Source organism: Brassica oleracea, chromosome C6 (assembly GCF_000695525.1).
Source record: "Brassica oleracea var. oleracea cultivar TO1000 chromosome C6, BOL, whole genome shotgun sequence".
Classification (NCBI taxonomy): domain Eukaryota; kingdom Viridiplantae; phylum Streptophyta; class Magnoliopsida; order Brassicales; family Brassicaceae; genus Brassica; species Brassica oleracea.
In genome coordinates, this window is record NC_027753.1 from 31,945,398 (window position 1) to 31,958,744 (window position 13,347).

A 13,347-nucleotide genomic window follows, 5' to 3' on the forward strand; every position below is an offset into this window, starting at 1 on the left:
TTTTGATTATAGCGGAAAAATGTATATGCAAGTAAATAGATTTTACGGTTTGAAAATAATATTTTGATTTTAAAAAGTCATTTTTGTCATTAATCATTTTGAACTGAACTAGATGCATCTGCATCCAGATGCACATCAAGACTCACCTTCATTTGGGTGATAATTTGAGATGAGTTTTTAAAAATTTATCTAGGTGATCCATCTGGATGTAGCATTATAATGCACAAAACGAACATCGATTTGCATCTTCACCCAGATGGATCACCTGGGTGAATAAACGAACAGGGCCTAATAGCAATCAAGGAAGCTACTATGTTTCTGTCCTGTCCCACATGTTCCAATCTCCATTCCCTGAAGCCTTTAAGACGATGGAAAATCTCTGAGACCAGAAGACAGATGGACTGATGCGTCGATGGATGTAAGGAGTCTCTTAGAACCTCAGATGAGGTTTCGGAAAACACCTTTACCACTCGTAAACTAGTCATAGCTTAAGCTTCCACAGACCAGAGGAGACAAGAAAGATCAGGTAGGAGAGAGTGTTCAACCCTGAAGAAGGACCGTCTGCTATGAAAATTCACAACACCTGCAGAATCTCTTGCAACCCAAGCACCTCCACTATTACTTATACCATTTGTCCACGATGCTGCAACATCACACTTAATCCAACCACTAGGCGGTTTGGACCATCCTATAGGACCCAAGGCAAGAATATATGATGTTTTTTTTTATAGTGGCGAGTACAATTGATTTTGATCTGGCACTTCAGATATAAAAGAATTCATGAGGCACGTTTAGAAGGAGGAAGAAAAATTTGGCCGTCCATACAAATAATAAACTGTAGAGGTTTTGCATGCTTTGAAGGAAAATATAGGAAACTTTGTCTTTTGTTCCTCTCTATTTGACAAAGAAAGATCTATGGTTTGAATTTTGCTAAATACATAATATAACAAAAAGATACATAATATAACAAAAAAATTTGAAATTTCAAAAAAAATATATAATAAAATTCAGAAGGATAAAAATTGGGAGAATTCATCAACAGTATTGTTTATTTCATATGTTTCAACAAAATAAGGTTAACGAAATTTTAAAAAGAGTGAATCTAATTTTTTTCCCTTTTTTATCATTAAGCTCAAGTTAAGGAAAGCTAACAAAAATATTGAGGAAAACCACAACAAGGAATTACTACATAATTAAAACAAAGATTTCAAAAAAATATTTAGAAAATAATATAACAAATAAATAAACATTAAAATAAAATTTTTATTTTCATTATATATATGAAAGATTAAAGTTTTTGTATAGGAAAAATGTGGAATTTTTATAAAAATGTCATGAGATTCTTGAGACTGAAAAGGTTGTAGAATCATGTTGAATGTGGACTTTGTTGCAAACATCTCTTCTTTGAAGTCAGCCTTCAATGTACGAGTAACGGTCTTGACTTCATCAATTGTGTTCTCCAAGCCTGTAAGGCGCATCTCCATATCCAGATTGCACTTCAGAGAGAAAAGAACATATTCAGGAGTGGAGTCCTCGTAATGAACACCACCGAGCCCACGCCACCTAACACCAAAACCTAACCCAACTTTATCAAAAAAAAAAAAACATGTGCTTAATTTGGTGGAAAGCTTATGTTTTTTAGCCATTTTATTAACACTGAAATTCTTCTACTCCAGAGACGGATCTACTTAGTCCAACATGGGGCAGCTGGCGTCGGTCAATTTGTAAGATTAGTGCAAATTATAAAGACATCAAATTGGTGTCTCCACTCATAATTCTATTTCTGCACCCATAACCAATTTTTTATATATAAAAAATGGAATTTGAACCCAAAAATTAATTAGTTGTTCAAAAAAAAAAAAAAAAAAACCCAGAAGCATTTGTTAGACCTTATATTGGAAATTTCTTCAATTCAAATTATAAAAGGAAGGACAAAGCTTACCATCGTAAAATCAGACTAACGTGGAAGGAACGACCGATTAGAGGACCCGTCGAACGTCGGTTGAAGAAATATCAAGGAGGTGAGAACTCGAAGAGATTGTGTCAAATGTTAATTCCCATATAAATGACATTAATTTCTGATGATATTAATTTTCCTTATTCCAGTCTTCATATGGTAATTTACCAAAACCTAGTTCTCGAGTTATATTTTTGCCAATTTTATAAATTTTCTTATCTGGTTGAATTATTACTGTTTTCATTTATTTATATACTCTATATATATAAATCTTCATATATATTAATTGAGAAGTCACTTAATTAAGTTTTGCTTAGGTGTCAATCATATATAAAGTTTAAGAAGAATTGTTATAATTTGATTGGTTGATAATTTTAAACTTTTATTATTTTAATCATGTTGCCAAACAATCAAAAAAAAAGTTATTTAAAAGAAAAATAACTATATAACAATTTACATCAGTTGACAAACAATGAAAACAATTTTATAAAATAAAAAAAAATATCTTTAAATTTATGACATATTTGTTGTCAAACTTATTCAATACTGAAAAAATTAATTTGAAATATTCAATTTAAAAAGAATCGTTCAAATACTTTGCATTTTTGAACATTCAAAACTTAGAGCCATATTATATCATTTTAAACAAAATATAAAAAATTTAATATGTTTGAATATTTCTGATTATAGAAAATCAATCGGATGAAAATCAAATCGGATACAAATGTATCTTAATTTTTTTTTTTCAAGAAATGACTAAGATTATTGCGAACAAAAATATTCAAATTTCTATAACTGAAACTTTTTATATCAGTTTACGTTAGAAATATATAAATATGTTATAAAATCAAAATCAATGGCAAAATAGCCATAAACAAACTTAGCTACCAAACAACTCAACCACCTAGTTGTGAATGGTTGGTTGGGTTATAACGGTAAAACATTTGCAGTAGAATTTAGAAAGTAAGTTTTTATTTCTGTATATAAATATTTTGTAAATGTATAAATTAAATGAAATTTTTTAAATGAAAGGTATGTCTACATCGTTGACAAAAAAAAAAGGTATGTCTACATCCATTTTTTTGCTCAAAAAAAATTTCCTCTAACCAGTTTTATTTTTTTCTAATGTATATTTAAATAAAATATAATGGATTATTGATAAATTAAGTCCATATATAAAATTTTAAATGTAAAGATATGTCTTACATATCAACCAATCACTCAATTACCCCCATTAAAAAAATTTATTTGTAAATAAATATCAATTATATGGACTAGCATTCTTATATACTTTTCTTTGGATGATATATATTTGATATATGAATTATGGTTAAAATGTAAAATATTTTATAATAAAAAAGATTTCAAATAAATATGCAAAAAATAGATGATATATCCATATAATGTTCTACCCAACACTATATAGGTGATTGATTGTACCTGTAGATGCTCTAGACAACTAAAATTTAGTCTGAAACTTGTTAACCATTCAAGCAGAAATATCTCTAGAAAATTAAAAAAAAAAATTGCACTAGCATTCATACAAATTATAATTAGGAATCTAACTAAAAAATAAAAAGTCTCTAACATTTCTACGATATATACTATATTGCCCTCACTGTTTATCTCTTTCATTTTTTGTTTTATTTTTTTCCGGTAACTACTTCTCCTAACCATTATTGCTTCCTCCGTACCCACATATATCACTTCATCTTTCACCACCATATCATCACCATGGCCACCAGCATAGTGCCTCTCTATATCCATGATCGCGGTTTCTTCCAAAACCACAACCACCAATTGCTTTATAACCACCACCGCCGATCCGGTAATCGTCGCCACTCCGGTAACCATTGTCACTACTGTAATCATCACCACCACATGTTTCCCTACCGTCAATTAAACCACCACCTCTTCCTCTGTAACAACCATCAACTATTCCGTAATCACCATCAACTCCTTCATGAACACATCCATCACACGTCCACCATCATCATAGCCACCACGACCATCACTAACTCTGTAACCTCCGCTACATCTTTCCAATCTACCCACCGATTCTTCATAACCACCATCACATCTTAATATATTAAGCGACTGTAAAATTGATTTTTATCCTATTTTCTAATTTAACATATACATAGTCTAGTATTTTTAGACCATCTGATAATTAAATCAATATTTACTATACTATTTCGTCTATTCCATTTTATTTATATTTTCATTTGCATAATCTTGTACGATGGAAGAGTGTTCACATGCGTAATTTATAATTTTGTTTCATCTTGTCTAATATTCTATTGGATACATCTGATTTTTGGAAGCAACTTTTAAATGTCCACAAATAAACAAAATCTATTTTCGAATAAAACATTCTATTTAAATTAAAATGTAGTATACCATTTGATATGTTCTATTCAATTTTTATTATAAGTATTTCAAATTTTAATTTTATTTAAAATATTATAAGTATATATTGTATTTTATAATTAGGTTTGCGGTTTATTAATTATGATTTAGGATTTAGTATTGAAGGGAGATGAGACTTAAGATCTATAGAGTTTTTATACAGTGTTTCTATCAATTCACAATAGATTCTATATTATTTTTATATGATGTTCAAGTATATTAATCTACGTATGTAAATAGAATAGAACATATATTATGTACTATTTATATAGAGTCTACTTTGTTTCTTCTCTATAAAAAGATGTTTTCAATTATCATGCATTGTGGTTTCACCATTTGTTGCACCGTCTTTAGTTTAAGAAACAGAGCTTTTATATGTGGTGATTAATTGAGTGATGGTATTTTATATGTTTAATTTGATTTTAGTTTTTATCTTGGCAAAAAATCTACAACTCATTACAATCACCCTTTATTCTTTGGGCTATATATTTTATAAAATAATAATTAAAAACAAATTTTATATTTATATAATAATAACAATTTATCATTGATGATTTTTTTGTTTTTTTAATTAATAAAATAAAAGATCGTATCATGAGTAACGTGTTATTAATGCGCCAGCGAGATACCGGAGAAACAGTTAACAGGATCACATGGGATCGTGAAGTATAACTGTATCTTTAACCGATCCACACAACACAAGATGCACATGATCAAACCATCTTTATAATTTAACCATACTAATAAATAATTATTAAAATAAAAAAATCGATTAAACCTTACAATTAAGAAATAAAAATCCCTAATTAATCCATAAGATTAAAAAACCAAAGGAAAAACAAAGATTAATCCAGTTTAATCGATAAAACCTAAAACTAAAAATTGAATATATACAAAAAAAAAAAAAGGAAACGATTCCTCGCCGTTAAGTCAAGCAGTAGCTCTGCCGTTCATCATCATCTTCTTAAACTCTTCAAAGTTAACACAACCGTCACCGTCAGCATCAACTTTGCTAATGATCCTCTTGCAATCCTCAACCGAACACTTCTCGCCGAGATTCTTCATCACCGAGTGAAGCTCGTTCACAGAGATCCGTCCGTTTCCATCCAAATCGTACAGATCAAACGCTTCCTTCAGATCTCGAATATCGCCACCGTCTTCGGTTTGGAACAGAGCAACGAACTCGTCCATGTCGATGTATCCGTTACCGTCGAGATCGAACTCTTTCATCATCAACGTCGTTTCTTCCGGCGACGCCGTGGGACTGAGAGCTCCGATCACGTCTTTGAGCTCGTCGATGGAGATTTTCCCGTCTCCGTTTTTGTCGAAGCGCTGGAATACTGCTCGGATGTCTTCCATTGATCCTAAGCAATATCTTCCGCTCTTCGACATTGCAACAGAGAGAGAGATAAACTGAGAGAGGAGGAGAAGGTAGTTTGTTATATATAGGGGAATGACGAATGGTAACGCGGTTTTGAAATCGCGTTAAAGATTGCGTGGGATAGAGTACAGAGTATTAATTCTGATTTTTTAATATGACTTTAACTATACTATATATATATACATATATTTACTTATTTATTTCCTGTTACGGTTGTGATTTTATGTCTACAGGATTCTCTTTAGATTCTTTGACATTTTCTCTTGATAGCACATTCTATTTTTATATCTTTAAGGTTCTGATTATAGTAAATATATCTTAGGTAAAGATAATGGTATATTAGATCTTTTATGTTAAGTTGAATATATTTTAGTTAGTATAGAAGATTTGTTTAGATTCTACGAAATTTTTGGTATTAGATCTTTAAAATGGTTTTGATTATGATTTATTGCCAATATAATATTTTTAGTTTAAATTCTAGTATACTAATTCTGTTTAGATTCTAAGAGCATTTTCCTATTAAACTCTTGATAATTCATCATTTATAATTCAGATATAGTAAATAATCGTAAGATAATAATATATTAGATTTTTATGTCAATGGGATATCTTTTAATTTAAAATCTTATTACATAAAGTTTGGTTTTTCAAAGTTGCTAATTAACATGACGATGACACATGACAATTAAAAATTTAAGATGATGACATGTGTTAAAATCTATCATAACTAATAATATAATCTTATTATATAAAACTTGGTTTTTCAAAGTTGCTAATTAACATGACGATGACACATGACAATTAAAAATTTAAGATGATGACATGTGTTAAAATCTATCATAATTAATAATATAAATATAATAAAATAATAACACAAAAGAATTATTTAATGGTAATTTTCCTTTTTTTTATTATATAAAGCTTGGTTTTTCAAAGTTGCTAATTAACATAACGATGACACATGGCAATTAAAATTTAAGATGATGACATGTGTTAAAATCTATCATAATTAATAATATAAATATAATAAAATAATAACACAAAAGAATTATTTAATGGTAATTTTCCTTTTTTTTATTATATAAAGCTTGGTTTTTCAAAGTTGCTAATTAACATGACGATGACACATGACAATTAAAAATTTAAGATGATGACATGTGTTAAAATCTATCATAATTAATAATATAAATATAATAAGATAATAACACAAAAGAATTTTCCTTTTCTTAAATACTAAACAAAGATAATAATAGCAAAAGATTATTTGATGGTTTTTAGTTGACAATAATTTTTTTTTTCTAATTTTTCTTCCTTTTTACAATTCCTAAACAAAAAATATGTATAATAATTTATTTATTACTAATTTTCGTTTTGTAAAATCGTTGTTTTAAATACTAAATAAAGATAATAGCAAAAGATTATTTGATAGTTTTATTTAGTTGACAATAATTTCATTTTTATATTTTTTTTTCCTTTCTACAATTCCTAAAAAAACATATGTATAATAATTTACTTAATACTAATTTTTATTTTCTAAAATAAAAAAATATATAATTGTGAAAATTTGTTTGATAGTAATTATCCGTTTATAAAATCTTCAACAAAAGAAAATTGTTAAAGAGTGTTTAATTGTAGTTTTTTTCTTCAAATGTAAAAATAAAAAATAAAAAATAAGTAGTTCAAATATTTTCATATAATAATATAGACTCTATTATTTAAATAGTAAATTTTCTGTTTAAGAAATCATAATCCAAAAAGGATTACAATTTTTTTGTAACTGAGAAGATTACAATTATTCACATCTATATGTAAGATTAATTCTCATATATTTTGTCATCAAACATAATTGCTTAATACATCATAATTAATAATATAGGTATAATAAGATAATAACACAAGAATTATTTAATAGCAATTTTCCCTTTTTAAAATCTTAAACAAAGATAATAGCAAAAGATTATTTGATAGTTTTTATTTGACAATAATTTCTTTTTCCTAATTTAAGGATTACGATTTTTTTTTGTAATTGAAAAGATTACAATTATTCACATCTATACGTAAGATTAAACTCTCATATATTTTGTCACCAAACATAATTGCTTAATATATTATAATTAATAATATAAGTATAATAAGATAATAACACAAGAATTATTTAATATCAATTTTTCTTTTTTAAAATCTTAAACAAAGATAATAGCAAAAGACTATTTGATAGTTTTTAGCTGACAAAAAAATATGTATAATAATTTACTTAATACTAATTTTCGTTTTATAAAATTATAAAGAAAATATAATTGTAAAATTTTGTTTGATAGTAATTATCCTTTTATAAAATCTTCTACAAAATAAAATTGTTAAAGACAGTTTAACTGTAGTTTTCTTTTTTCTTCAAATCTAAACAAAAAAATGTAAAACAAAAATTTATTTCCATATAATAATAAACTTTCTTATTTAAATAGTAAATTTTATGTTTAAGAAATCATAATCCAAAAAGGATTACAATTTTTTTGTAACTGAGAAGATTACAATTATTCACATCTATATGTAAGATTAGACACTTATATATTACATGAAGGTTGGTGGTTCTATTACATGAAGGTTGATGGTTGAAGATGGCCATTGAATCTTGAAGTATTTTGATTTTGATTTTGTTTTCGTTAAACAATGTTTCTCATTTCATGAGAACTTTGTTTTCGTTTTATGCTTTTATTTATTTGGTTTTCTTTTTATCAGTAAATACGTTTACTTTTCGTTTGATTTTGAATGATCACGGTTGATGTTCCTTATTTTTTATTTTACTTAAGTTTTGGTTACAAAATAGGTACAAATCAGGTATTTTAAAACTGAAGAACCGATTTTACTCATGTTTTGGTTATAAAATAGGTAAAAATCAGGTATTTTTAAACCGAAAAATGGATTGGGACCCGAACACGAAATTATATTGGGTTTTACCGGTTCTTTGAAGATTTACTAACCCCGACCCGAACCCGATAGAACCCGAACCGGTCCCGAACCGAACTTTCATATAATCCGAATGGGACTGATTTTGATAAACCCGAAAAACCGAAACCCGATTGGATAAAACCGAAACCCGATTGGGACTCCGAATGCTCAGACCTAATTATTCCTTTTTTGTAACTGAAAGGATTACAATTATTCACATCTATATATAAGATTAAACTCTCATATATTTTGTCACCAAACATAATTGATTAAAATCAGAAATTCTCTCGTACAAGAAAAACATTAGGTACGTTTTTTTTATATAACTTTAAATTGTTTTACCTTTATCCTTACTAGAGAGTAAAGACTGTCATAATTATCATAAAATATGATGATGTGCCTAAGTTATTGGCACAATCATGTGTGTTAATTTCAACAGACGATATAAAATTGGTTATTCTGTCATAGTAAGTCAATGTCAACATCAATTTATTATGTTACGTCAACAACGATTGACCAATGCAGTATAAATAGTTTATTATGGTTATGCGAGTTAGATAATAATTTTAAAATCAACAACAATTGTTATGATTTTGATTGTCATCGGGGTTTAGTCAAAAGGTTAACTAGATACTTCTTACAACAAGACTATGTTTGAAAAAAAAAAGATATTTACTATTTTCTAACCGAAATTGTTATTTAATTTGCTATCATGCATTATCAAGGTAACAATGAATTTAGAAGATTATTTAACATTAAATCAGTTAAAAATATTAAAAGGTAGGAAATTTGAAAAAAAAAAAGAATAATGAACTTATAGGAAGGAATATCTCATACTTAATAAAGGTAATTTTTTAAAAAAAAATCTTCTATAACTTTTTATTCAAATTGATTTTTTATTATATAGGAAAATACAATCAAGGTTGTGTGCATCATTCTCTTCTTGAAAAGCGTGGAGATGAACTATGTGAAGGAATTATTATCGACATCTTCTATTTATAATGTGCAAGATTGCAGTAAGAAATATAAAATATCCAATCATAAATTTCAGATAAGAGTGATTGAGAGAACAACAACTGCTTATGTGTGAAACAACCATTACCTCAAATACTCTGTGAAAAAAATCGATTTCAACTACAAAGATTTTGCTCAACTTAAAGATACAAGAAACTATTAATTAGATGTATATATATATATATATATATATATATATAAACTTTTTTTGTTACAGATGTGTAATTGGTACATCAATAATATGAAAAATCGATGTTCATAGTCAGACTACACCCGTCCTCTAAAGAGTTACTCTAACTTAATTGTTAAGGAGATATTTTTCTATAAATAACTGTAGAACTTTTTCTCTATGAATTATTAGTCCAATTCCATTAAGCAATTTCAGTTTTTTTTTCTACAAAAACTCTATTATATATAGTGAAAATGAAATACAAGCAACATTATAAGCTGGACAAGTAGAACTATTTGAAGATATATATCGCGCTGTGAAATGTGATAACATTGATATTATCATGAAAGTCTTTTATCAAGATATATCAAGGTGTAATTTTTTTATTAGCATCTTCTCAACTAAATTCTAATAAAAAAATTGGATGTTTATTTTATTATTTAACTCTAATTAGTCGAAGAAAATTTAATATACTAATTTTTATTATTTTTATTAGTTTCAGCTATGATGATGGTTGCTTGGTTAATCTTGGCCATATGATTGAAAATCATTAAATGAATAATGAAGTTTATGAAGCTCAATATTATTTAACATATATATATTTATGTTAACTTATATGAGTTAACTATATTTAGTTAACATAAAAAAATTAAAAAAAATTAAGTATTTATTTATATATTTATTAAAATCCTAAATTTCATATTCTAAAACCTACCACACCCATCAATTATAAACCCTTAGTCTAGATTAGTTAACCTTAGGATTATAAGTGTTTTTTTTTCTTTTTAAAAGTGAGATTAAAAGTGGTATTAAGAATATGGTATTTTTTGTAATTTCCCGTATAATATTGTCAATAACTAGATTGACCTTATTTAGCTTTCAATTTTTTCATTTTAATTTTTACTTTGGTTGAGTTTGGTTTAAATTTTTAGGTATGAGTGTTTTCTCTAGCCTTAAATACAAAGTTGATAACAATTTACCTATGCACCATGATTATAAATACAAATACTAATTGGAATTTACGTATGTAAATGAGTTTGTAATTATAAAATAAATATCTCACAGCTTATGCAAACAAAAAAAATCCTCAATCTATAAGGACAATTTTCCTAAATAGACCATTTTCAAGTTTTGGTCACAAAAATAGACACAAGGAGTAAAATGACCAAAATGTTTTATTTAATAGGTAAAAAGACCTTAATACCCTAGATATATATAAATTTTTTTTTATAGTTTTAGATTATATGTTTTCAAAATTGAACTTTTTTATAAAAAAAATTTCGAAAATTTGTTTTTATTTTTTTTTCAAATTTTCTTTTTGTAATTCGAAATTAAATTTTGAAACTATTTTTATTTTCAAATTTTTAATATTTATTTTTTATTTTATAAAATTTTAAACCTCAATCCCAAATCCCTTCCCCCCTCCTTAACTTAAACCCTATAAGTTTTGGATTAGTTAACCCTAGGGATATAAATATATATTTAGCTCTTCAATGAAACATTTTGGTCATTTTGATCCTTAGAGTCTATATTTGTGACAAGAACTTTTTAAGGTGCTATCCTAGGGTATTTCTCAATCTATAATAAAATGATTTTTTATTTTTATTTTTTTACTAAAACATCAAACAAAATCCGTTGCAACGCACGGGCGTTATCTAGTTAGTATATAAAAATCAGTATTAGACTCTTTATAACATAAGCCATGCGCATACTGGATTATTGATTTGAAAAGATTTCATTTAAAAAATTCTCCCTTCCATTAAAATTTATAAAAAAATTGATATATCAACTTATTAATTTATAGATTTTCATCAATAAAATCTATCAAATAAAATTTGATTAGGTATAAAAGGCAAATTTTAGTTAAAATTAATGAATAAAAATACCAGATTTTATCATAGTATTTGAATTTTTAACGTAAGATATTCATATATAAAAAACATAAAATTTTCATTATTATTTTTAGTTTTAATATTCACAAATACAAAACTTTGTAAATGAGATGATCTTTTGTCTTATGGCTCCACATCAATCCTGAGAAATCCCATAATCTCAAGTCCGCTGATTCTTATTATCGACGTAAGAGCAAATTATCATAGGAAAACTTGAGATAATTAGTTTATTGCTCGGAGGATTTCAAGGCGATCTTTTATAAACAAACCTATATGTTTGTCATTATTTAATATGCTCGTTTTGAATAAGATGTGATGATGATAAAGAATCACTATGTCATAGACTTGTTTCACACCACTATGTCACAGACTCCATCCTTCTCTAAATCCCAACTTTCTAAAAAAGTGCTATGAGCCACCATTCGAGCATCTATATATATAAAGAAATGTTCGCCTCTCTCCCGTGAAGCCACGTCATCAAGTCGTGCGTTATGGGAGTGACACGTGTCCCATTTTATATTTAGAGCCAAAATAAATGAATGCAGTTAAGGGTAATTGAACACAGCACCTCTAGCACTGGTAATTTCTCTTAGAACCACTAGGCTAAAGTCACTTTTTATAAATATGTGGCCGCGAAAATACTTATTATTGTGTCAGCTGGAAGCCCATGCTTCTTCTGCTTGTGGCCAGGGCCGACACTGAACTGACGCCAAGATGAAGATTTTGAAGTTAAAAACTTTGCTCCAAACAGTTTTGCAATGTTTCCAACCTTTATAATTTGATGCATATAATATATATCAAAATACATTTGTTGTACACGCTTTATTAGTTTTGCTTTTAAAAGAAGGTATTTACAGTTATAAATGTTTTGTGTCAGTGAAGTAATGGTTGAAAAATCTCTATATATATGTCATTTTAAAATAACACTCAACTTCTATATATAGTCAATACATATGTCCATGTTATATTCTAGACTAAATATTTTCTCTTTTAAAAATATAGAAAACAATTTTTTTAGTCTACAAGCAAATGTTGTATAGCAAGTATGCATTATACAAAATAATATATATTTAAAATCCATACACGAAAACATAAAAGTTGTTATATGCCTCTTTCTGACACATGCACACTCCACTATGAATAAGAATTTAAAAAAAAACAGTATTGTCATCAAACTTTATCACAAATCCACATTTGTACATCTATAATTATGAGTTGGACAATTAGTTAATTTGATACAATACCAAAACAAGAATAATCAAAAAACAATTATACCACCGCATACTAATAAGTAAGACATAATAAATAACCAAATTCTTGAATCTTAAAACAAATTTTAACTCGAGCATTTAGTGAATATCAAATTAACTAATATCCCGCCCGTAGGGCGGGCCGACCCTAGTATTGTATATTATTATGTGACATCGCAAAATCAGCAAATCAGTTTGCGTGGTTATTAGTATGGTGAATTAGTTCATATGTCGTACTCGTACGTAATTCGTGTAATTGGGGCCCTCTTCCCGCAGAAAGATTTTTTGGCGATACACTCATAACACTAGCTACCAATATCTAAAAAACA

General features: G+C 27.3%; 1 protein-coding gene across 1 annotated transcript; it reads right to left on the reverse strand.

The window, feature by feature from the left end:
* Window positions 1-5,076: 5,076 nt before the first annotated feature.
* On the reverse strand, window positions 5,077-5,788 carry LOC106298520 (calcium-binding protein CML24). Its single transcript, XM_013734657.1, has one exon. The coding sequence runs from the start codon at window positions 5,756-5,758 to the stop codon at window positions 5,297-5,299; it is 462 nt and encodes a 153-aa protein (XP_013590111.1). The 5' UTR covers window positions 5,759-5,788; the 3' UTR covers window positions 5,077-5,296.
* Window positions 5,789-13,347: the final 7,559 nt, after the last annotated feature.

What these genes read in the sequence shown, in the direction of transcription:
- LOC106298520 (XM_013734657.1), bottom strand. Translation starts at nt 5,758, where the DNA reads ATGTCGAAGAGCGGAAGATATTGCTTAGGATCAATGGAAGACATCCGA.